This window comes from Nyctereutes procyonoides, unplaced genomic scaffold (genome assembly GCF_905146905.1).
Source record: "Nyctereutes procyonoides isolate TBG_1078 unplaced genomic scaffold, NYPRO_anot_genome, whole genome shotgun sequence".
Classification (NCBI taxonomy): Eukaryota; Metazoa; Chordata; class Mammalia; order Carnivora; family Canidae; genus Nyctereutes; species Nyctereutes procyonoides.
Genome location: NW_026575046.1, coordinates 19902752 through 19925158, shown reverse-complemented (window position 1 = coordinate 19925158; position 22407 = coordinate 19902752). Strand labels below are relative to the sequence as shown.

At 37.3% G+C, this 22407-nt stretch overlaps 1 protein-coding gene across 4 annotated transcripts in view; it reads left to right on the top strand.

The window, feature by feature from the left end:
* C6 (complement C6) overlaps positions 1–22407 on the top strand; it is a 94287-nt gene that overhangs the window by 47386 nt on the left and 24494 nt on the right. For all 4 annotated transcript variants that reach the window (XM_055325734.1, XM_055325731.1, XM_055325732.1 and 1 more), the window contains 4 exons: positions 310–448; positions 5532–5732; positions 10792–11032; positions 16272–16394. In XM_055325734.1, the coding sequence (XP_055181709.1) occupies positions 310–448; positions 5532–5732; positions 10792–11032; positions 16272–16394 (704 nt within the window). The remainder of the gene's footprint in view (positions 1–309; positions 449–5531; positions 5733–10791; positions 11033–16271; positions 16395–22407) is intronic.

Below are 22407 nucleotides of genomic sequence, written 5' to 3'. Positions count from 1 at the left end.
TAATCTGCTTCCAAAGTTTGCACTGGTTTTGTAAGTCATGAAATAAAAATAAACCTAAATTTTATTTTGTGTTAAAAGCCCAGAACAATTAAGTGAGTGGAATACAAGAAATCTAACAGAAGGGCTAGGTTTTGGCTTCCAACCCTTTCTGCTGCCTCACCATAAACTAGAAAAAAAATGGGCTTTTCTTCAAGTCATTTGTCATGAGTCAAAAATGTCTAAGAAAGGAATTTCTTTCATATAAAAGTATGGTAAATTTTAAAGATTGCTCTACATCTATTGAATTCTTGAAAATTACTTTGTTTGCAGGTTTCATTTTCTAGCAGGAGAGCCCAGAGGAGAGGTCCTTGATAACTCTTTCACTGGAGGAATATGTAAAACTGTCAAAAGCAGTAAAGCAAGTAATCCATACCGAGTTCCGGCCAATTTGGAGAATGTCAACTTTGAGGTATGACAACCTATCATGGAGCACTCCAATGCTGACGGTGATTATAAGCTAAATTTCCAATGAAAAGTTATTGATGAATGAAACGACAAAATATAAAGGTAATGAACATTTTAAATCACGTATTATAGGTTGGTGTTTGATCCTTCCACAACCCTGTGAGGTCAGTGTTGTCATCATCACTTTTACCGATGAAAAAACTAATGTAACCAATTTGTCCATAGTCAAGCAGCTTGTAAATCATGGATTAGATATTCAAGCTCTGGTTTCCCAAACTCCAGAGTCCGTGCTTTCTCCAGTGAACATTTAGCTGTACCTTCTCCTGCACAAAATGGTTTGCTTGATTCCAAATTTTCTCCTACCATAGCTAATTCTCTCAGAGAACCACAATACTTAGACATAAAAGAGTGCCTGGCTTCTTAAAAAAATCAAGATGAAGCTAAATGTCACAGGGGTAGTTCTTCTTACCTTTCTTCCTATTTTATTAGTTAATTTGGTTTTCTCTTTGTTTTCCTCAGTGAAATGAGCAATACTCCCAGATCTAGCCTACCGCCTTATGCATGATAAGTACTCCAAAATTGTTGAACTAAAGTAAACAATCTATTTCTTTTAAAGTATGATAAGAGAAACAGGAAAGCCAAGATTTTAATGGTAATACCCATGCATATCGTTTTGACATGCTAGAGTGAATTTCAGGGGGTCCAGTGATTTCTGAGACTGCTCTCTGGATTCAACAAAAGTCATTCAATCCTTCCTTTAGAAAACCTTTTATATATATATATATATATATATATATAGTTTTCTAATTTGATCAGCTCAATTTAAAGCCATTTAATATGTATTCATGGACATAGGGAATGCCTTTGGGGCCCAATTGCCTAATTCAAACACCTTCTGGGAGGCTGACCCTGAGGAGTCTGATCTCTGCCTGAAGATAAAGTGACAAGGGTAATAAGTGACTTCTGACCATGTAAAGAAACTGCCCACCATCTCCCCACAGATCCAGAAGATGCTAATCCCAGAGGGTCCACCACTACCAAGGAAGGTGGAAAAGGTCTCACTGGTATGCTAAATAGGAACTCAGATGAGACATTGTTCCAAAAAGATAGTAATTCTGTCAGTAATACCATTACTCTTGAGATGTATTGTATTGAATAACCTTTGGAGACAGAGCTAACATGCAAACATTTACATATAATACTGTTATGTTGGAGGATGTCTTCTAGCACTTAAACAATCCATATACTTACTTTAAAATACAGTAATCCTCCCCTGCAAATACTGCCTATATTCTCAGCAAGCATCTATTTCAGGCAGTTTTACAAGTCACATGTTAAATTAGGCTCATGAGAATGAGGGCAAATTTGTTATCTAAACATTTTATACTTAGAGTTTTGAAAGTATTTTGCATGTATTGTTTTACTCAATTCCCATAATATCCTTCCCAGAAAAATAGAAGATTGTTTATATCTGTTGTACCAGTAGAAGATCCAAGTTAGACAAATTTCTCAGAGTTATGCAACAAGTAAATGGCACATCAGAATAAGAACTCCTGGCTCCTACTGCCCTGCTGCCTGAGCTAGATGAGACCTTGACAGTAATAGCAAGAAAGATATTAACAACCATGTAACACATGCCGGGTTTGAGTACCTTTCATAAACGGTCGTTTAATAGGTATCATCTGTGAGGTTCACCAATGGTGTGCTAGAGCGAGCTCTTCCAGATTACAAGAGCCAATTGCTGAATTTTTAGGAACTTTGCAAGCTAGTTTATAAACATAGACATTACTAAATATTAAATATGTAGCCTTACAATTAAATATTAAAAAATAGGTGATAATTACTCAAAATTTATCAACTCTTCATTATTTTTGCTACATTTTCCCATCGAGGCTCTTGAGGTTACTTACATCTATTGTATATGTGTTATGAAAATGCTGTATAATAATTTGCTACCATACATCTCTTTCCAAGTTTGAATTAGGAGGTACCACAGAGGTAGCTTGAATCAGCTATGGTAGGGATATATGCACTATAATCAATGGCAAGTGCTATAGTAAATCACAGGTTTTCACCCTCCCAGAGCACTGGTTTTTAAACATTTACCAGCAGACCACTGGACCCACTCACATAACTTGGTAACCAAGTCTGGATGGCTAGTTACATCAGGAAATACAGTCTAAAAATCCTCATTCAGAATAAAAGAGAGTCCTTTCATTAACAATGTAGATCTAAAATTTGTCAAACCTTAAGAAACTACCTGAGTTGACCTCTAACTATATGTCATTGAGTTTTAGGTAACAGACAACTCCTGAGGAAGGTCAATAACCAGATCCAAGGTCACAAGAGTTTGGTTGATTTTTCACTGATCTCTGTATTACTTTGTTCAGGCTGTGAGCAGGCAACTGTGCAAATCTAAGCTGTGCTTTACTGAAAACAACAGAGAAGAAATTCAGCAGGCATCTGACTTCCTTTCTCTTATCGTATTGGAGTTCATTAAGATAAATGAAGTAATGGGGTGGCTGGTATGCAAAGATGAGAGAGGCTCCTAAAAGGAAGGGAAGAGAAGGCATTGGATGGGAAGTCAGATTAGAAGACCATAGGAAGAATTCTGCTCCCGGGGGACCCCCAGCCCCTAACTGCTGAGCTCAGTCACCATATGATCCCTGCACCAGGTCCCAGAGTTGTACCACTTACTCAAGAATATTCCTCCTTTTTTTCTAGGTGGCACTGCTTTGCTACTGGCTGTGTGCTAAGCATTTGCTGTCAGCAGCAAACTGCAGAATACAGTTACTGCTAGACTTTGATACTTAGCAATGCATTGGCCTACCTAGATGTGGCCTCTTACTGCACCCCAAAGCCTGAGAAACTTCGTATCTCTGCAGTCCCTCAAAAATTCCCCAAATCCCATATGAAATTCAAAAACTTAGGTCCTACCTCTAAGGCTCACAGCACAGGAAACCAGGTGCCACCCTATCCTTTCCATTCCCCTAGTCCCTCTTCTCTTCTGCTCCTTTCTGCAAACCCACCTCCTTTCTTCAAACACAAAAGTGTTGATGCACATTGAATCCTAGGTCATCAGCCCACTGGATCTATAGATGGTGAGGATGGATGGGCTCTGCGATGTATGTAATATATGTAAATGAAGATTAACCCCCCCCCACCAGTTTGGTTAACATCTTCCTGGGAAAATCTATGCTTTCAAAAGTTGCCTTGTCATTCTATATTCCCTTTCATGGAACAGCATTCCCATCATCTCTCCAGCCTCCCCGCTCCACCCCAATATCTACTCCCTCAAAGACTTCTGTGAACTTTCCTCCCAAATATCTTGCAAATGTAGATAAAATTAAATGTCCTTCTAACCTGCAGCCCATTGACAGATACTTGAAGCTGACAGAAAGTACGTTCCTCCACATAGCTCCCAACTGTCTTAATGTTAATGCCTTGCTAGAAGGAAAAACAATCTTAACTTGACAATGGCAAGGCCTCCAGTATCCACTGAGTCTTTAACATATGAAAATGCTTTTGAAACCTCCCTTTTCCTTATCTTCTCCCAATTCCCAAGTACCCCTCATAACCCCGGGGGTAGCAGCTCTTCCTACCCAAGGGTCCTGTCCCCGTGCTTTAATAAATCCACCACTTTGCATCAAGGATGTCTCAAGAATTCTTTCTTGAGGGCAGCCCCAGTGGCTCAGCGGTTTAGCGCCGCCTTCAGCCCGGGGCAGGATCCAGGAGATCCAGAAGATCCAGGAGATCCAGGATCGAGTCCCACGTTGGGTTCCCTGCATGGAGCCTGCTTCTCCCTCTGCCTGTGTCTCTGCCTCTCTCTCTATGTCTCTCATGAATAAATAAATAAAAATCTTAGGAAAAAAAAAAGAATTTTTTCTTGGGCTCTGGACCTCACCCCACCAAATCTCACCTACATTCCAAAACTACCAAGCTAGTGTCTTTTCCTTTAAGCTGACACATCTTTTCTTGTGTAAAAGCTAATTCATAAAACAAAATATTTATAGTCTGAGCTTTTTAGAGAAATGGTAAAGAAATGGCAGCAGCTATATTTCAATAGGATTGTATTGCTTCATTGCTAACTGAAGAGCTTCATTTTGGGGCCCTTTAAATGCTAACTAGCATGCACTGTATTATCTGAAAGAAGCACTGAACTTTTGACTGCATCTTACTGTTGAGCAAGACTCTTGCAGCTGGGTTATTTTGTCTTTTCTTCACTAATTGTACAAGCTATTTGATTGTGACATGTGGTTTGCCTCACAGTGCATTTTAATACTGAATATTTTAAAACAAGAAATTTTTCCATTGCAAACCCAAGCATCTTCCAACATAAAGTACTCTTAAATCAATTTACTTTGCAACTTCTTTTTTTTTTTAATCATCTATTGTCTCTTTTTTACCAGCATAAGCATAATAGAAATTTAACTTGTACTTAGAAAATTCCTGCTCCACTCCTAGTTCAAGTCAAGTCCCACCGGCTGTGTTTTTCTCCACTTTCCAGACCTAGGCAATGAAGGCTGATAACCACCCACCAGGCCGAGCCAATTGATTCTTTATCTTCTGTCCCACAGACATAACCAGTAGCGTGCTGATGCTCAACATCTAGGGGAGGCTAAGTGGGTGGGAATGGAACCAGAGTGAGGAAGGACAGAATTTGTCCTTCCCTTTTCTAGGCCTCAGTTTTGGGGAAGATACCTTCGATTAGATTTCGAAGAGCATCAAATTCCCAAGCCAACTAAAAATAGCCCTTGTTGCTTATTACCCTGTTAAGTCTCAGTTTAGTAGTTTCCTTGGTGAAGGTTTACCTGGTGTGGCCTCTCTGGGTTTTATGGTTATTAATGCCAATCCCATTAGCAGCACAGCACTTCCCACATTGTATTGTCTGTGATTGTTTATTTCCCTAACTAAGCTATTAACTCCCTGAGGGCAGGGGACTAACTTTTCCTTTATTTCTAGCAAAATGGGTCTTCAACAAATATTTATTGAATGCATAAAGGAATGAAGGATCATTGCATTAGTTCTTAACAAGTAGCTCTAATATTTCCTAAATTATGTCTTATTTTATACTGTTTTTTCTCCAGGTACAAACTAAAGAAGATGATTTGGAAACAGATTTCTACAAGGACTTAATTTCTCTTACAAAGAATGAAAATCAACAAGGTTTATTTGGGGGCGAAGAGCAGAGCAGTCTTTATATACCAATTTTTTATTCCTCAAAGAAAACTCAAAGCACCACCCATAACTCTGCCTTCAAACAAGCCATTCAAGCCTCCCATAAAAAGGTAATCAAAATCGTTCCAAATCATTTTATTCTTTTTGAAAAATTAACACCAATTCCAGCAATCATGTAATGAGAAGGGGAGAGTTTTTTACATCAAACCAGTAAGATTTCTAATGCAAATTTAAATAGATTTACTTTGTTATATCTGATTTCAAAAGTTATAGAGGTAATACAAATAATGATGCATCTATTTGGCTGTATTTATGGTTGTGGTCTCTCTAAAGTTGTACTTAATGTTTCAGATGTATTTTTTATAAACCACATGTAACAGAACTTTGCTTTTTTTTTTAAGATTTTATTTATTTATTCATGAGAGACAGAGAGAGAGAGAGGCAGAGAGACAGATTGAGTGGTAGGCTCCATGTGGGGAACTCAATGTGGAACTCCATCAGGGACTCCAGGATCATGCCTTGGGCCAAAGGCAGGCGCTAAACCATGGAGCCACCCAGGTGTCCCAGAACTTTGCTTTTTTAACATAATCTGACAGGCCTTTGCTAGGGAAATCCTGCTCTCTTCGATTTAATATACTGAAATAATTGATCATATTTCTTCCGTTTCAAATTTTTCTTACTCATTTTACTTTGTTGTTGTTTCCTATTTTAATTTGCTGTCTTTGTCACATTTCTGTTTATTGCTTTCTGTCCTTTTGGTCATTTTCAAAGTTCTACTAAACTTTTAAATTCTGCTTGTGATTATCTTTCTTTAATTAACACACATAATTAAACCTATGTTTTCCTTTTATCACATGAAGTAATATCTATAAGCCCCCAAAAGATGTTTAAGTTCCCTACACCCCATCCCACTATCTCCTTGAGAATGTATCTAGCTTTCTGTTCCCCACCGCTATCATTACAGGCCTCCAAAACCTCAGTTTGGATAGTTCAAAACCTTTGTGTTCTAAGGTATTCCTTGGAATTTTTTTGTGTTCATTTTTATATTACATATGTTAATTTTATTTTATTCTGATTCTTCTCTATTTGGGGATTCCTCACATAACACAAATTCTAAGTTCATAGTCAGTATTTTGTTATATTTTATATATATTGTGTGTGTGTGTCTATAAGTTTACTCCCTAAATCTTTATATATCTAAAATGCATACATTTCCCCTGAGCAATCAAGGAATATCTGGGCCAAATATAGGAATATTGGACCATAGTGTTCTGTTCTTGATGGTTTGTGGATGTTATTCCACTATCTTCTACTTTTCATTGTTGCATAGGAAAAATCACATGCAGAGCTGATTTTTTCCCCTTTACTTCCTCTATCTGGAAATTTATAATTTTTATTGTTGTTAAAATTTAGGTTGTATCTAAGTAATAGATTTCTTCCATTAGTCTTACCAGGAACCAGTGAAACTCCTTCAATATGTAAAGATACATCTTCATCCATCAACCATTCTTCTTCTGTTCCTTTTTCTTTTATTGTTTGTATATTAAAACTCCTGGACGTATTTTTCAACTCTTAAATGATTTAGGAGATAGATTTCTATTAGACATTTTCAGACATTTACAAATGTCTTTTAAAATAGTTTCTGTTCCTCATTACAACCACCACTGTATATTATTTGTTTTTTCCGAAGAGATATATGGGAAGACTGAGCCCTGAATCATGGAACCTGAAGGGGGAGGTGAGAAAAGTTACCAACACTGGAACAAAGGGGACCAGCAGCTGGAGGGCACCATTTTAAGGTTCCTCCTACGCGTATCATAGTGCCTTTCATATTTTAATTTAGTCATCCATTCATATGCTTACATAAATAAGATATTTTATAGCACTTTATAATTTTCCTAGGCATTTCATTTATCTTCAAAAGAACTCTAAGGGAATCAGAGTAGATCTTTTTAATATTTTACAGAGGAGTAAATTAGTCCATATATTTATTTTTAACTCAAGAAATATTTATCAGCTATCTACCATGTGTCAAGTTTTCTTTTTATCACATGAAGTAATAGGTAGCATAGTGTCCCTCAGACTTACCAAATTATATTCTTTTTTCCTTTAAGTTTTTATTTTAATTCCAGTTAGTTAACATACAGTGTCATATTCATCTCAAGTATACAATATAGTGATACAACAATCCATACATCACCTGGTGTTCATCATAAGTGTACTCCTTAATTCCCATCACCTATTTTACTCATGCCCCCTCAGCCCCCACTCAACCATAAGTTTTTTCTATATAATTAAGAGTCTGGTTTTTGATCTGTCTCTCTCTCTTTTTCTCTTTGCTCATTTGTCTTGTTTCTTAAATTTCACATATGAAATCATATGATATTTGTCTTTCTCTGACTGAATTACTTTACTTAGAGTTATATTCTTCTAGCATATTCCACATCATTGCAAATAGCAATATTTCATCCTTTTTTATGGTTGAGCAATACCAATTATATTCTTTTTTTTCTTCCAAGATTGTATTTAAATTCAAGTTAGTCAACATTTAGTATAGTATTGGTTTTAAGAGTAAAATATAATGAGTCATCACTGACGTGTAATACCTGGTACTCATCATAACACATGCCCTCCTTAATGCCCATCACCCATTTAGCCCATCCCCCCATGCTTAGAACAAGTTAGAATCAGAATTACTAGGAAGTAAAAATATATCCCACGGCCCTTCTCTTACCTTACTGATTCAGATTATCTGGGATTGGTCATGTGATTCTGGCTTTTTTTTTTTTTTAAGTCCCCCAGCTCACTCTAATATCATATCCAGGATTGGAAACAACTGCTTTAAAACATAGTTCATAATAAACAGGGAAATGGAGATGTTGAAAGGGACATAGATATATACATCAGTCTCAACATTAAGATTTGCTTCACAGAATTGGTTTATAAATGTTTCAAACATGCTAGAGAACACTTGTAAAACCTTTATCTGTGGATAAACGGTTGTTATTTGATCCTCTATAGTCTGCCCCAAAGTGGAAACATTTTAGGCTATTCATATTATCTGTTGGAACTTATGAAACTGCTGATATATAACCATTTTTGACTTACAAAATTGTCAACTTCATCGAGTTCAACCCAACATCTTTGATTAGACTCCACAAAAATAAGGAATCTCAGGTTAAGTAGAAAATGCTACTGGGGGATCCCTGGGTGGCGCAGCGGTTTGGCGCCTGCCTTTGGCCCAGGGCGCGATCCTGGAGACCCGGGATTGAGTCCCACGTCGGGCTCCCGGTGCATGGAGCCTCCTTCTCCCTCTGCCTGTGTCTCTGCCTCTCTCTCTCTCTCTCTCTCTCTCTCTCTGTGTGACTATCATAAATAAATAAAAATTATATAAAAAAAAGAAAGAAAATGCTACTGTAACCTCTCTTAGTCTTCAAATAATGAAAACAAGTCACCACACACTTGAAAATCAATCCAAGCCCTTCAGTGGAGCTTAATGCTTTATTTATTTATTTATTACATAATTTTCAGATCTGACTAAACATTTGTTGTGCAAATATTCTGTTTCAAAGACTAGTTGTCTTAGTAAGATTCAGTGCTTTTCTGAATTACTTTTTGAAGCTGAACCCTCAAAAAGATGGTGAAAATAAAGCAAGATTTCTCAGAATATAAAAACAGATCATACATGATTAATAACCTACTGCCATGTCATTTTTTAGTCTTATTTTCCCCTCATGAGTGCATGTACTTCAAAAGTGTGTGTACTTATGCTGAGTTGAGTTTCACTTGCATTTTTTACAATACAAATACAAAGTTTCACTTGTATTTTTTACAATTTAGTTTGTAGAGCAACCTGGAAATTTTGAGCTATGCATTTCAATGCCCGTGTCTGCACGGGCATTTCAGATACTCTGGAAGTAAGTGTGCTTCTTACTAAAAACAGAATGTCCCCCAAACTTCCAAAGCCATGGTTCTATGACAAAATTCAAGTATTAAACTTGAAAAAGAATTAATGAACACTGAAAATGTAAGCTCCTCAAAAGGATAAACTTTGTCTATCTTGTGTGTTCCTGTGTCCATAGCATCTGAGGTAGCTGAGCGATAAATGTGTTAAAGGCAGGAAGACAGCAGGGTTGGAAAAGGGTAGGGGAGAGAGAGGGAAGAGAGTGAATGGTGACTCTTTTTCAATCCTTGTGATTGTTTCTTTTCTTTTGTGTTAGCAGCCATTTTATCCCATAATTATAGCACGCAGGAAAATAGCTATTTAATAATTTATAGCTGCGATAAATTTCTTTTGCTAAAATATGCTTCTCTCTCTGCTATTACTCAAATACTACGGTTTCCTAAAATTGAGAGGTAAAGTATATAAGAATTTTTAAAAAGTACAGTATATATGGATACACTCATAAAACTCAGTGAGTATATAGAAGGATAATTTAATGGAACAAGATTTGGATACAATACCAACCACCAAATCATAAATTAACCAGACATAACAAGAAACGATTAAAAAAAAAACCCTCAAACAAATATTTCTGTTTATGCTTAGAGGAGAAAGAATATAAATAATTTTGTTTAGTTTTAAACCTAAGTAATTCTGAATCATAGCATTTTAGAGTTGAAAGGGATGTGGTATGTGACCCAATGCACTCATCTGTGCACCTGGTCACATTTCACAGACTCCTGGGGCCTCAGAAATGTAAACACCTTTTCCTAGTTAGGAACAGAGCTGTGACTTGAATCTCAGTTGCAAAACTTCCAATTAAAACTTTATGCAGTCCTTTTCCAAGGTTTCCTGTTAGCAAGGATTTCTAAATAAACACTCAGTAGGGACACAACCATGATTGACAATCAGGAGTGAAAGATTTACTTTTCTGATAATTGATTAGTTTTTGGTAGATCTGTCTACCAGACTTATGTCTCAGCCACAGAGTTTACATTACTGAGATAATCTCATTTGTTCAGGACTTTGAGGAAATAAAATGAAAATTCTAATTTTGTGTGTAAGCACGTGCCATAGAGAGTTAGAGTTGTTAGTGTTCTATGGTTGGGATGAAGCTAGTAATAAATAGGTGACATTTAAATGCTTGACACTTCAAGCTTTCATTACCTTTAATTATCTTGTTTTCTTTCTTTTTTTTTTTTTCCTCTTTTCTCTTCTCCATTTAGGATTCTAGTTTTACTAGGATCCATAAAGTGATAGAAGTTTTAAACTTCACAATGAAAGCTAAAGATCTGCAGCTTTCTGACGTCTTTTTGAAAGCACTTAACCACCTGCCTCTAGAATACAACTTTGCTTTGTATAGCCGGATATTCGATGACTTTGGGACTCACTATTTCACCTCTGGCTCCCTGGGTGGTGTGTATGACCTCCTCTACCAATATAGTGCTGAGGAACTCAGGAACTCAGGTAGGTTTTCTGCAGCCACCACACCCTCCCCAACCCATTTTTCTGATTAGATTACATGCAATTCATTTTTCTCTTACTGCATCATTTTAATTCTTCTTTATTGACTTTTAGACTCCACTTTATATCCAAAATGATAGGGAGAACAGCCAAAAGGTACATATTCAAGTAAACAAAAATAGAAAATTAGGACCAAAAAAGAAGAAAAAGTAAATATACTTAACCTCTTTGATTGGACATTAGATTTGTTTCTGTATTTCCTGACATCTAGAAACATCATAAGCTACACAGTAGTGGTAACCTAAAAGACAGATGCATGCTACTATCTCAAGAAAAATGAAATTTATTCTGGAACTAAACTCTAAAAAATAATTTACCTATTGCAATTTTATAGGAGATAATACATTTTATAGAACAATAATTATAACAAATTTGCTAGTAGTCTTTTTCTTTTAATGATTTTTAAAGTAAAAGCCAAGGGCATAAGATAAAAGAACAGTTAAAGACTTGACTAGGGACTAAATGTGGGTTAAATATGCACCAACTGGTGATAAAACTTGAAACCGGATGAGAAGCACTTTTTCAAGGAAAGTTTGCAACTTTATATTTTGGGATATAATTAAGGATTTTTTTTCTGCTTACATGTAAAATAACAATATAAACCTTGGTTTATAAATAAATCTTGGTTTCTTAACTATTAACTTAAATTGCCAATATTAGTAATTATTACAGCTTAAGCACCTTTGGATAAATTTGCTTTCAGACTCCTTTTGTGAAATGACACAGGGCCCTTGTAATGATTCTATCACATGTCTCTTAAGGTCATGGTTAGGAAACTGTATGGTAACCAGAACTTAACTAACCAATTGCCCCAGATAAATAAGAATTCTTGATCCTGTAATTTTATACAAAAGAAATCAGGGGGTGCCTGTGTGGTGGAGCCCATTGAGTGGCCAACTCTTGGTTCTGGCTCAGGTTATGATCTCAGGGTCCTGGGATCCTGTCCCACGACCAGCTCTGCACTCAGCCTGAGGTCTGCTTCAAGATTCTCTCTCTCTCCTTCTACCCCTCCCCCCTCTCCTCTATCATATAAATAAATAAACCTTAAAAAAAAAAAAGAAATCAGGAATTTGTTTAAAAAGACAATATCAAGCCAACCCTGGGGTCAGCAGAGTATCAGGCCCTCCGTTCTTACGTCTCATGATGGCAAATACTAATGGTTAATGTGGCTGCTCTGAGTTATTCCAGACTTTAAGTAACCAGATATCCCTCATGATCTGCTTTCCTAAGAGCGAAGACGGGGTAAATGTCTTTGAGAAAGACTCTCAGGAAGAGGGCCCCCCCCCCTCCATATTTTTATCTGACAGTGTTACTGAAATCCAAAAGATTTATGCTGTGGTAGGCTTACCATATTGCCTAACTCTTATGTTCCATTTCAGTTAGCCTTTCCACTGGAGCATTATTTGTATGATGAATTTGATATTGCTTGCCATGAGAATGCCATGAGCAAAAATGGTTGGGGGAAATTTCTGGCCCTTGGTTTTTGTCTCACCCCTAGGATGAAATTATTTTGGTCACTTACTGCTGTAGCCCAGAAAATAATTTCTCACTTGATCAACTATATTCATCATGCATTCAGAGCAAAGCCTCTAAAGGCTTAGAGATCAGGTCAGTTAAAGAACTATTTGAATCTTTAATTAACCTTCCAGAATTTTAATGGTTGAAGACCCATGACCAAAATGAAGTGATGAGCTATACTTTCCTACTAAAACATTCTCACCTTCCATCTCTTTCTCTATAGAGGTAGAAACAGATGTATATAATAAGGGAAAGAAAGGGAATGTGAGATATAGGAAACTAGAAATATATGACCATATACACTTATATCTTCATATACACACATACTATATGTGTATATATATATATATATATAACATTTGTATACACTGTATAATGTGTATATATATGTTCAATTAAATATTTCTATATTTAATATATGTAATACATATTCTTATATTCAATAAATATATATGTATTTATATCTGAGTCACAATAATAATACTGTGCACAGTTTTAATTGTGGTTAAGATGAAGCACATCCAGACAGAAACATATTTCAATAAAATGGAATTCTCTGCTGGGTATGCTTACCTGTCTTTGCCTGCTCTCTAGATGAATATATATTCAGGCCTCCTCCTCTTTTTCCATTTCTTCTCCCTTTGTTTAGCCATAATATGGAACTAGAGTATAGGCTTAGTTTTTATTTGCTTTATTCAATAGAATTGTATCCCTTGTCATTAACTTCAAAAACATAACCTGAATATTTCATAGTACCTTTTCTCCCCCAAGAAGAGGAAGACAAAATTAAATTGCTTTTTATTTGCATCCTTCATTTATTCCTCTATTGTTCCATCTCCCATAGTCAATTTAAAACCTTGAATAGAAGTTGACATTGCTTCAGTGTGCTAGGTGAAAAGAATTTCAGAAATATGGTGAAAACATTAAACAATTAAGATATCATAATATGCAAGATAGTAATTTTAAACTCTTTTTGTTGAGAAGTCATTTCTTACTCTGAACTGGAAGAGAACAATTATAGCCCCCATCATTTATCTCTATGACATTTTTGACTAACACTGTTGACCTTTGCCCAGTCAGAGTAGCTCAGGATATTTCTGAAATACTTGTCTCTGTGCCACATCAGAGGGACACGCAGGTTTGAGAGGCCAAGTGTTGCATCACTCAGCAACTGGGTAGAGAGGTCAGGAAGCAAGCTACAGGACATGCAGGGGAAGAAAGGCTTATACAGAAAATCACTGATAAAGCCTTGATATTTTAATCACTGCATGACTGACACCATGATTCTTATAAGGGATTCATGGTTCAAATCTTCAAACATTCTCTGTTAGCCCTCGGAAAATGAAATTAACCAAGTTGATAGTCAATTAATTATGTTATAGTTAATGAATTGGATGCATAAAATTTAATTTTCACTTATAAATAATAAAAACCTAATGAGAAAATTAAAAAAGGATGGTAACTATGCACTATAGATGCATTAAATTCCTAACATGACCAAAGCATTTGACCGACCTACTTATTAGAACAACATTACCAGAAGAAAATGACTCATATTTATTCAGTCTCACCAAAAAAGAAACTAGACCTTTTTGGGGGGGGGGCGGTTAAAGATGCATAGTAAACATAAGGACTTCAAACTAAGACTTTTCACTGCCAACTTATAATGCATGTCTTCAAATGTGTCAAACTATTGAAAATACTGTGAAGTAGGAAGACCCCAGCCCCTTCTACTTGGCCTCATTTCTCAGTGATCTGTGGGTTTAGAATTCAGTTTCAGCATCACACCCAAACTGTGCCTCAAGCTCTAAAAACAGTCCTTTGCTGATTGTAATCTATAGCCCTAAATATCGGTATTTGATTAACTACTTTGCTTTGAGGTGCCTAGGAGCAGATAGTAACAACTCTATCTCTCCTGTGCATGTGTTTTGTAAGGCCATCTTTAACTAAACATCAAAAAACCAGAACTCTTATGTCAACCATACTTCAATTTACATAAGTTACATTAAAAACAAACCCAAATCTGGATTCTAACTTTGGTATCTCAGGTGGCAGGTCAGGAGGCTTAGGAAACTGTTAGGAAAAAGGAAACATTGATTCTTTTCAAATTACCCCAGATGGGCAGCACCACCTCAGCCTACAAAGAGCCACACCTGTTTCCCTACACTGTGTCCCACTTAATCCCTGATGTCACATCGATTTAGAAGTCATTGAGAATACAGGCAAGGATGGTGGTAGAAAAGAGTGACTCAGATGCCAAATTCTTTAACAAATGATGCTTAGAATTTTGGTAAAAGACAAGAACAATGAAGACTAAAGATGTTAGAACTGAATGGTCTGAGCCTTAAAGCATCAGGGTTTTGACAAGACTTGTAAACCTAGAGAGTCATCCAATGGCAGCACTGGGAAGCTGGGAAGATACCAACCCCAGCTATCCAAGGCTGGGAGTGAGGCAGTGTCCACCTCCCTTGGAGACAACAGGAGAAACAAGGAGTACAGGCTTGTTTGAAGATAAGGAAGACAACAGTCAATGAGGACACTGAGAAGAGTTCATAGATCTGGAAGTCAGAATTCTGGAGAGAAAACAAAGAGTTGTGGAGAGATACAGGTAGAATGAGCAGCTGAGTCAGGGGGACAAGTATGAGAATGACTGTTCAGAGAAGGAGGGATGACCAACAAGATTTCCTTTTTAGGTGATGACCGGGAGTAAATGAGGTGGACTTGAGGCGGGAGAGCTAGGCTCTTGCCTCACAGAGTCAAAGAATGAATCTCGTGGGAGAAGGAGAATGAGTAAAGCAATAGAGTTTTATTAAGTGAGAATACAGAAAAAGCTCTCAGGAGTGAGAGGGGTCCCGGTGGGGTTGCCAGTGGGGGCCTCCACTCACAGTCTTTTATTTAGAGCTTACCAGGAAAAATAAAAATTAAAAAAAAATAGAACTTACCAGGGAGCCTGCGGCGTTATCATTCTTGTGATGTCCTGGTTCCAGTAAGGACTGGTGATTACATCTTTAATGGCTTCCTTTTGGGTCTGGTGATTCTTTATTGGTCACAGGCAACTGTCAAGAAAACAAAAACAAAAATATCCTCCCCACTCACACTTAGGGCAGTGTTGTCTATTGTGTTCCTAATTTCTGATTTCCTTTCATCTCAGCATTTTGGGCAATTCCATGAGTGTGATCCCATAGCCCCCCCCCCCCCCCCATCTCTCCCTACCTAGCCCTGCCTGTGCCTTACTCAGACTCAGGCCTCACAATATCAGCTATGCCCCAGAAAGAAGGCATGACAGGGGTACACAGACAACATGTGTTCATCTCTTGATCTGCAGGTTATACAGTGGCCGTGACTAGTAGGACAGGCAGGCTTTGAGTCTCATTGTGTGTAGGCAACAGGGGAGAGGCCAACATGAGCCCCCTTATATTTGCTTCTTAGGGCCAATGTTGAAGGGAGGGATTCATAATTCTTTCTCTGTTCAGGATTATCCCAGGGCCTGAAAGGGACTGGATCTGTAGGTGAAAGCTATTAATCATCCCAGCTTACAGGAATTGGAGAAGATGGAGCTGATAGAGTATCTGGAGCTCCCAAGTGCTCAGATCCTCACGCCCCTCTTCTCTCAATCCTCAGTGGTACATTCTCAGGATGTTTTATTTGTACCCCCACTTCCTAGGTTTAACAGAGAAAGAAATCCAAAACTGTGTCTCAACTGAAACAATGAAAAGAGTACTTTTTTTTGTGGAAAAAGAAGTGGAACACCGGTGTACCACTAACAAGATGTCCAAGAAATACGAAGGTAAGAGTACTCTCTCTTAGCAACGTACCCTGTCCTGAGATTGCAGTGATTTCAGTACCATATTATACTTGACTGTGCTATTTTTAACTTCCTCTATTTCATTTACCTACCTCACAGCCATTTGTGTGGTGATGGCAGGTGGGGGGTGGGCAGGAGGAAGAGAGAGTGAAAATAAAATATCATTAGCACTACTTAAAAGGGAAATAACTAAGGTTTTTGTAATCTCATACTTGGTTGTTTTACATTTATTGATTCTTCCTAAGGGCTGAACTCAATATGCATTGTGATGTAAAGTTGGTTTTCGAGAAGGCCTATCAAGGAGCTTACAAGCTATACGAATAAGCAGCCATTAAAAATACAAACTGCTAAGAGGCTAAGAGACATATATAAAAGCTCCAGCAACAATGCCAGAAACCTCAGTATTGTCTTCAATTTCTCCCTCTTTCTAGCCTCCACATCCAATAAGTAATCACTCCACATCCTTGATATTTTTCCCAGTGACTCCCACCTCTTCATTTCTACGAGCATGCCCTCTGTTCATTATTTCCAACCTGAATTACCACAGAAGCCTCCTAACTGTCCCCTTGCCTCTCCCATTGACTTCTGCCAATCTATTCAACACATATTCTGTGACAGGAAACTTTTCCAAGGCGAACCTTATGGTGCAATTCTCATGCCTTAAACATGTCATGGCCTTAAAGAAAATTCCTACCTCTCTTTCTCTCTCTCTCTCTCTGCTTAGCTAAACTAGAGACTCCTAAATAAGTTATGCTCTCTCTCGTGCCTTGCCATTATAAATAACTCCTTCCTCTGTGTAATGTTCTCTTGTTCCCTGACTGCCTTACTGATTGCTACTCATTCTGCTAACAATGAAGGGAAGCAGAATCACAGAAACTCCTAAAATATGAAGCTCATATTCTCCTGGGGAGACAGACAAGGAACAAACAAAAATATTTACTATAATAATAAATAGATAATTTTGAATATCAGAGCATACAGATCATCTACATGTATATGCCCATGTTAAGCGTAAGCAAAATAAGAATTGATTTGACAACTATGCATTCATGTTATAGCAAAAAAAGGAAAAAGGAAAAAGGAAAAAGTGAACATGCATAACAGATGAATAACCTAGTAATATAAACCAAAGAATGGTTATAGGTTCTATACCAGTTTCTCAAACAATAAATAAATTTAATAAGAATGTGAATTCAATAAATCAAGTGCCCAGAGGCAAAAAGATCATAAGAATTAATTGAAAAGGTAGATTTCAAAGCTAAGTTACAAAGAGAAACGAACACTGAAAAATATCACCATTATAGTTCTAAATAAATTAGATACTGCAAGAACAAAATACAATTGCCTGAAAATAAAACCAAGACAGTTAATCACATGTAGGACGGACTTCAAGTAATTCATAATAAATACAGAGAAAAAATTGGGTATTAACAGTTACTAAGGAAAATCTAATGAAAATGGAATGACAAATGTAATTTAATCTGTGAGAATTTGTGTTCCTGAAACAGAGATCCCAAGAACTCAAACAGGAAAACTGTTAAGAAAAAAACAAAACAAAATACAGCTATGTATGAATACATCCCTGCTGAAATAAAGGAAGAAAATTTGCTTTGATTACATGCATTAGAAATACTGTTCAAATATACAACTTCAAGACAAAACATAGTTAATTTACTAAATACAAAGATTTTATTTTTTTTAAGATTTTATTTGTGAGAGAGAGAGAGAGAGACAGAGGGAGGGAGAGAGAGAGAGGCAGAGACACAGGCAGAGGGAGAAGCAGGCTCTATACAGGGAGCCCGATGTGGGACTTGATCCCAGGTCTCCAGGATCATGGCCCAGGCTGAAGGTGGCGCTAAACCGCTGAGCCACCTGGGCTGCCCAATACAAAGATTTTAAAAATAAATTCTTCAGGTGACCGAACAAATCTCCTACAGAACAACAAAAACAAAATCTGGCCTCTGACTTCTTCATAGCTAAATGCAATGCTATAAGATAATAATGACCACAAATTCCTGAGAGAGGGGGGAAAAAGTAATTTCCTATATGAAGGTAACAGGAAGACATCTCAAAATGTGAGAGAATTCTGAGAATATATATTCTTGGGTACTTACTGAAAAAGAAAAAAAAACCTGCTTAATTATAAAATCCATCCATCAAAGAGATGAGAAAATGTCAAATAAGGACACTGCAAAGTCAGAGACTGTTAGAATGGTCTCCAAACTGGTTTTTCAATTATTCATCATTACCCAGTGACACATTGCTATTGCTAATACCCCTGAACTGGGTGAACTCTCCACGCAGAAATGAAATGTTTTTAGGGGATGTAGTCATTTCTAAACCTACAGAATGGAGTCCAATCTTTTTGGCTTCTCATCCAGATCCTCTCTGTTTTGCTGTTTGTTCTTCCCCTACCTACACCTTCAACTTCAACTCAAGCAGATGTCCATATGCAGTGACTCCAGAACATGGCACATCTGCCCCTCATTCCAGGTCTTTGCCCATGCTGGGAGGGCATTGCCCCCCACCATGACTTAGCTCTGCCTCAAAGTCTTTTCATAGTGCCACCCTCCCTAAGCGCCTAAGATTGCAGAATTCTTCCCCTGCCCTAACTCAGGAATCACGAATTGCTGTACCACTCTGTACCACTTAGCCAAACTATTTTCTTGGTCTTTTTGTGTACCTTTCTTTCCCTTCTCTACCTTCCCTTCTTATCTTTCTTCCTTCCTTTTTTATGGCTCTATAATTTTGCTAGTATTATTTATGTAGCTGTTTTGTCTCCTCATTGAGAGTCTAAGTCCTTCAAATACAAAAGGCATATTTTATATTTCTCTCAGTCTTCACTACCTGGCATATAGCAGATTCTCAATAAATGTTTATTAATCATGATGAAAATTTACCTAAAATCAAACCACATTTAAGAATAAAGCACACATGAACACACAATTTCTAGAGACATATAAACTACCAAAACTGAAACAGGAAGAAATAAAAAATCTGAACAGACCCATAACCAGCAAGGAAATTGAAGCAGTCATCAAAAACTTCCCAACAGATGAGTCCAGGGCCAGATGGCTTCCCAGGGCAATTCTACCAAACATTTAAAGAAGAAATAATACCTATTCTACTGAAGTTGTTTCAAAAAATAGAAATGGAAGGAAAACTTCCAGACTCATTCCATAAAGCCAGCATTACCTTGATCCCAAAACCAGACAAAGACCCCACCAAAAAAGGAGAATTACATACCAATATCCCTGATGAACATGGATGCCAAATTCTCACCAAAATACTAACCAATAGGATCTAACAGTACACTAAAAGGATTAGTCACCACAACCAAGTGGGATTTATTCCTGGGCTGCAAGGGTGGTTCAACATCCACAAATCAATCAATGTGATGCACCACATTTATAATAAGGACAAGAACCATACAATCCTCTCAATAGATGCAGAAAAAGCATTTGACAAAGTACAGCATCCTTTCTTGATGAAAACTCTTCACAGTGTTGGGATAGAGGCAACATACGTTGATATCATAAAAGCCATATATGAAAGCCCACAGTAATATCATTCTCAAACTGAGAGTTTTTCCCCTAGGATCAGGAACACAGCAAGGATGTCCACTATCACCACTGCTATTCAAAATAGTACTAGAAGTCTTAGCCTCAGCAATCAGACAACAAAAGAACAAAAATAAATAAAAGGCATCTGAATTGGCAAAGAAGAAGTTAAACTGTCACTCTTTGCAGATAACATGATACTCTATATGGAAAACCCAAAAAATCCAAATTTCTAGAACTCATGCAGGAATTCAGCAAACTGGCAGGATATAAAATCAATGCACAGAAATCAGTTGCATTTCTATACACTTCCAATGTGACAGAAAGAAATTAAAGAGTCAATCCCATTTACAATTTGCATCTAAAACCATAAGATACCTAAGAGTAAACCTAACCAAAGAGGCAAAAGTATGTACTTAGAAAACTATAGAACACTCATGAAAGAAATTGAAGAAGACACAAATAAATGGAAAAACATTCCATGATCATGGGTCGTAAGAACAAATATTGCTAAAATGTCTATGCTACCTAGAGCAATCTATACATTCAGTGCAATCCCTATCAAAATACCATCAACTTATTTCACAGAGTTGGAACAAATAATCCTAAAATTTATATTTAACCAGAAAAGATCCTGAATAGCCAAAGGATTGTTGAAAAAAGAAAACTAAAACTGGTGGCATCACAATTCCAGAGTCCAAACTCTATTACAAAGCTGTAATCATCAAGGGAGTACAGTACTGGAACAAAAACAGACACATAGATCAATGGAACAGAATAGAGAACCCAGAAATGGATGCTCAACTAATTTTTGACAAAGCAGGAAAGAATATCCAATGATAAAAAAGACAGTCTCTTCAACAAATGGTGTTGGGAAAATTGGACAGCCACATGAAGAAGAATGAAACTGGACCATTTCCTCACTCATACACAAAAATAGACTCAAAAATGGAAGAAAGACCTAAATGTGAGACAGGAATCCATCAAAATCCTAGAGGAGAACACAGGCAGCAATCTCTGTGACCAGCCACAGCAGCTTCTTGCTAGACACACCTCCAAAGGCAAAGGAAACAAAGGCAAAAATGAACTATTGAGACTTCATCAAGATAAAAAGCTTTTGCACAGGAAAGGAAACAGTCAACAAAACCAAAAGGCAACCCACAGAATGGGAGAAGATATTTGCAAATGACACATCTGATAAAGGGCTAGTATTCAAAATCTTTAAAGAATTTATCAAACTCAACACCCAAAGAACAAATAATCCAATCAAGGAATGGGCACAAGCTACGACCCAGCAATTGCACTTAGGGTATTTACCCCAAAGATTCAGATGCAATGAAACGCCGGGACACCTGCACCCCGATGTTTCTAGCAGCCATGTCCACAATAGCCAAACTGTGGAAGGAGCCTCGGTGCCCATCGAAAGATGAATGGATAAAGAAGATGTGGTTTATGTATACAATGGAATATTACTCAGCCATTAGAAACGACAAATACCCACCATTTGCTTCAACGTGGATGGAACTGGAGGGTATTATGCTGAGTGAAGTAAGTCAATCGGAGAAGGACAAACAGTGTATGTTCTCATTCATTTGGGGAATATGAATAATAGTGAAAGGGAATATAAGGGAAGGGAGAAGAAATGTGTGGGAAATATCAGAAAGGGAGACAGAACATAAAGACTCCTAACTCTGGGAAATGAACTAGGGGTGGTGGAAGGGGAGGAGGGCGGGGGGTGGGGGTGAATGGGTGACGGGCACTGAGGGGGACACTTGACGGGATGAGCACTGGGTGTTATTCTGTATGTTGGTAAATTGAACACCAATAAAAATTAATTTATTCAAAAAAAAAAGAAATGGGCAGAAGACATTGAACAGACACGTCTCCAAAGAAGACATACAAATGGCCAACAATCACATGAAAAAATGCTCAATGTCACTTGGCATCAAGGAAATACAAATCAAAACCACAATGAGATACCACCTCACACCAGTCAGAATGGCTAAAAAATAACAAATCAGGAAACAACAGATGTTGGCAAGGATGGGGAGAAAGAGGAACTCTCTTACATCATTGGTGGGAATACAAACTGGTACAGCCACTCTGGAAAACAGTATGGAGGTTCTCAAACAGTTGAAAATAGAGCTACTCTATGACCCAGCAATTGCACTACTGGGTATTTACCCCAGAGATGCAAATGTAGTGATCCAAACAGGAACCTGCCCGTTAAGGTATATAGTAGCAATGTCCACAATAGCCAAGCTATGGAAAGAGCCCAGATGTCCATTGGCAGATGAATGGATAAAGAAGATGTGGTACACATATACAATGGACTACTACTCAGCCATCAAAAAAAACAATGAAATGCCATTTGCAACAATGTGGATGAATGTCATTGAGGATGTTATGCTAAGTGAAAAAGTCAATCAGAGAAA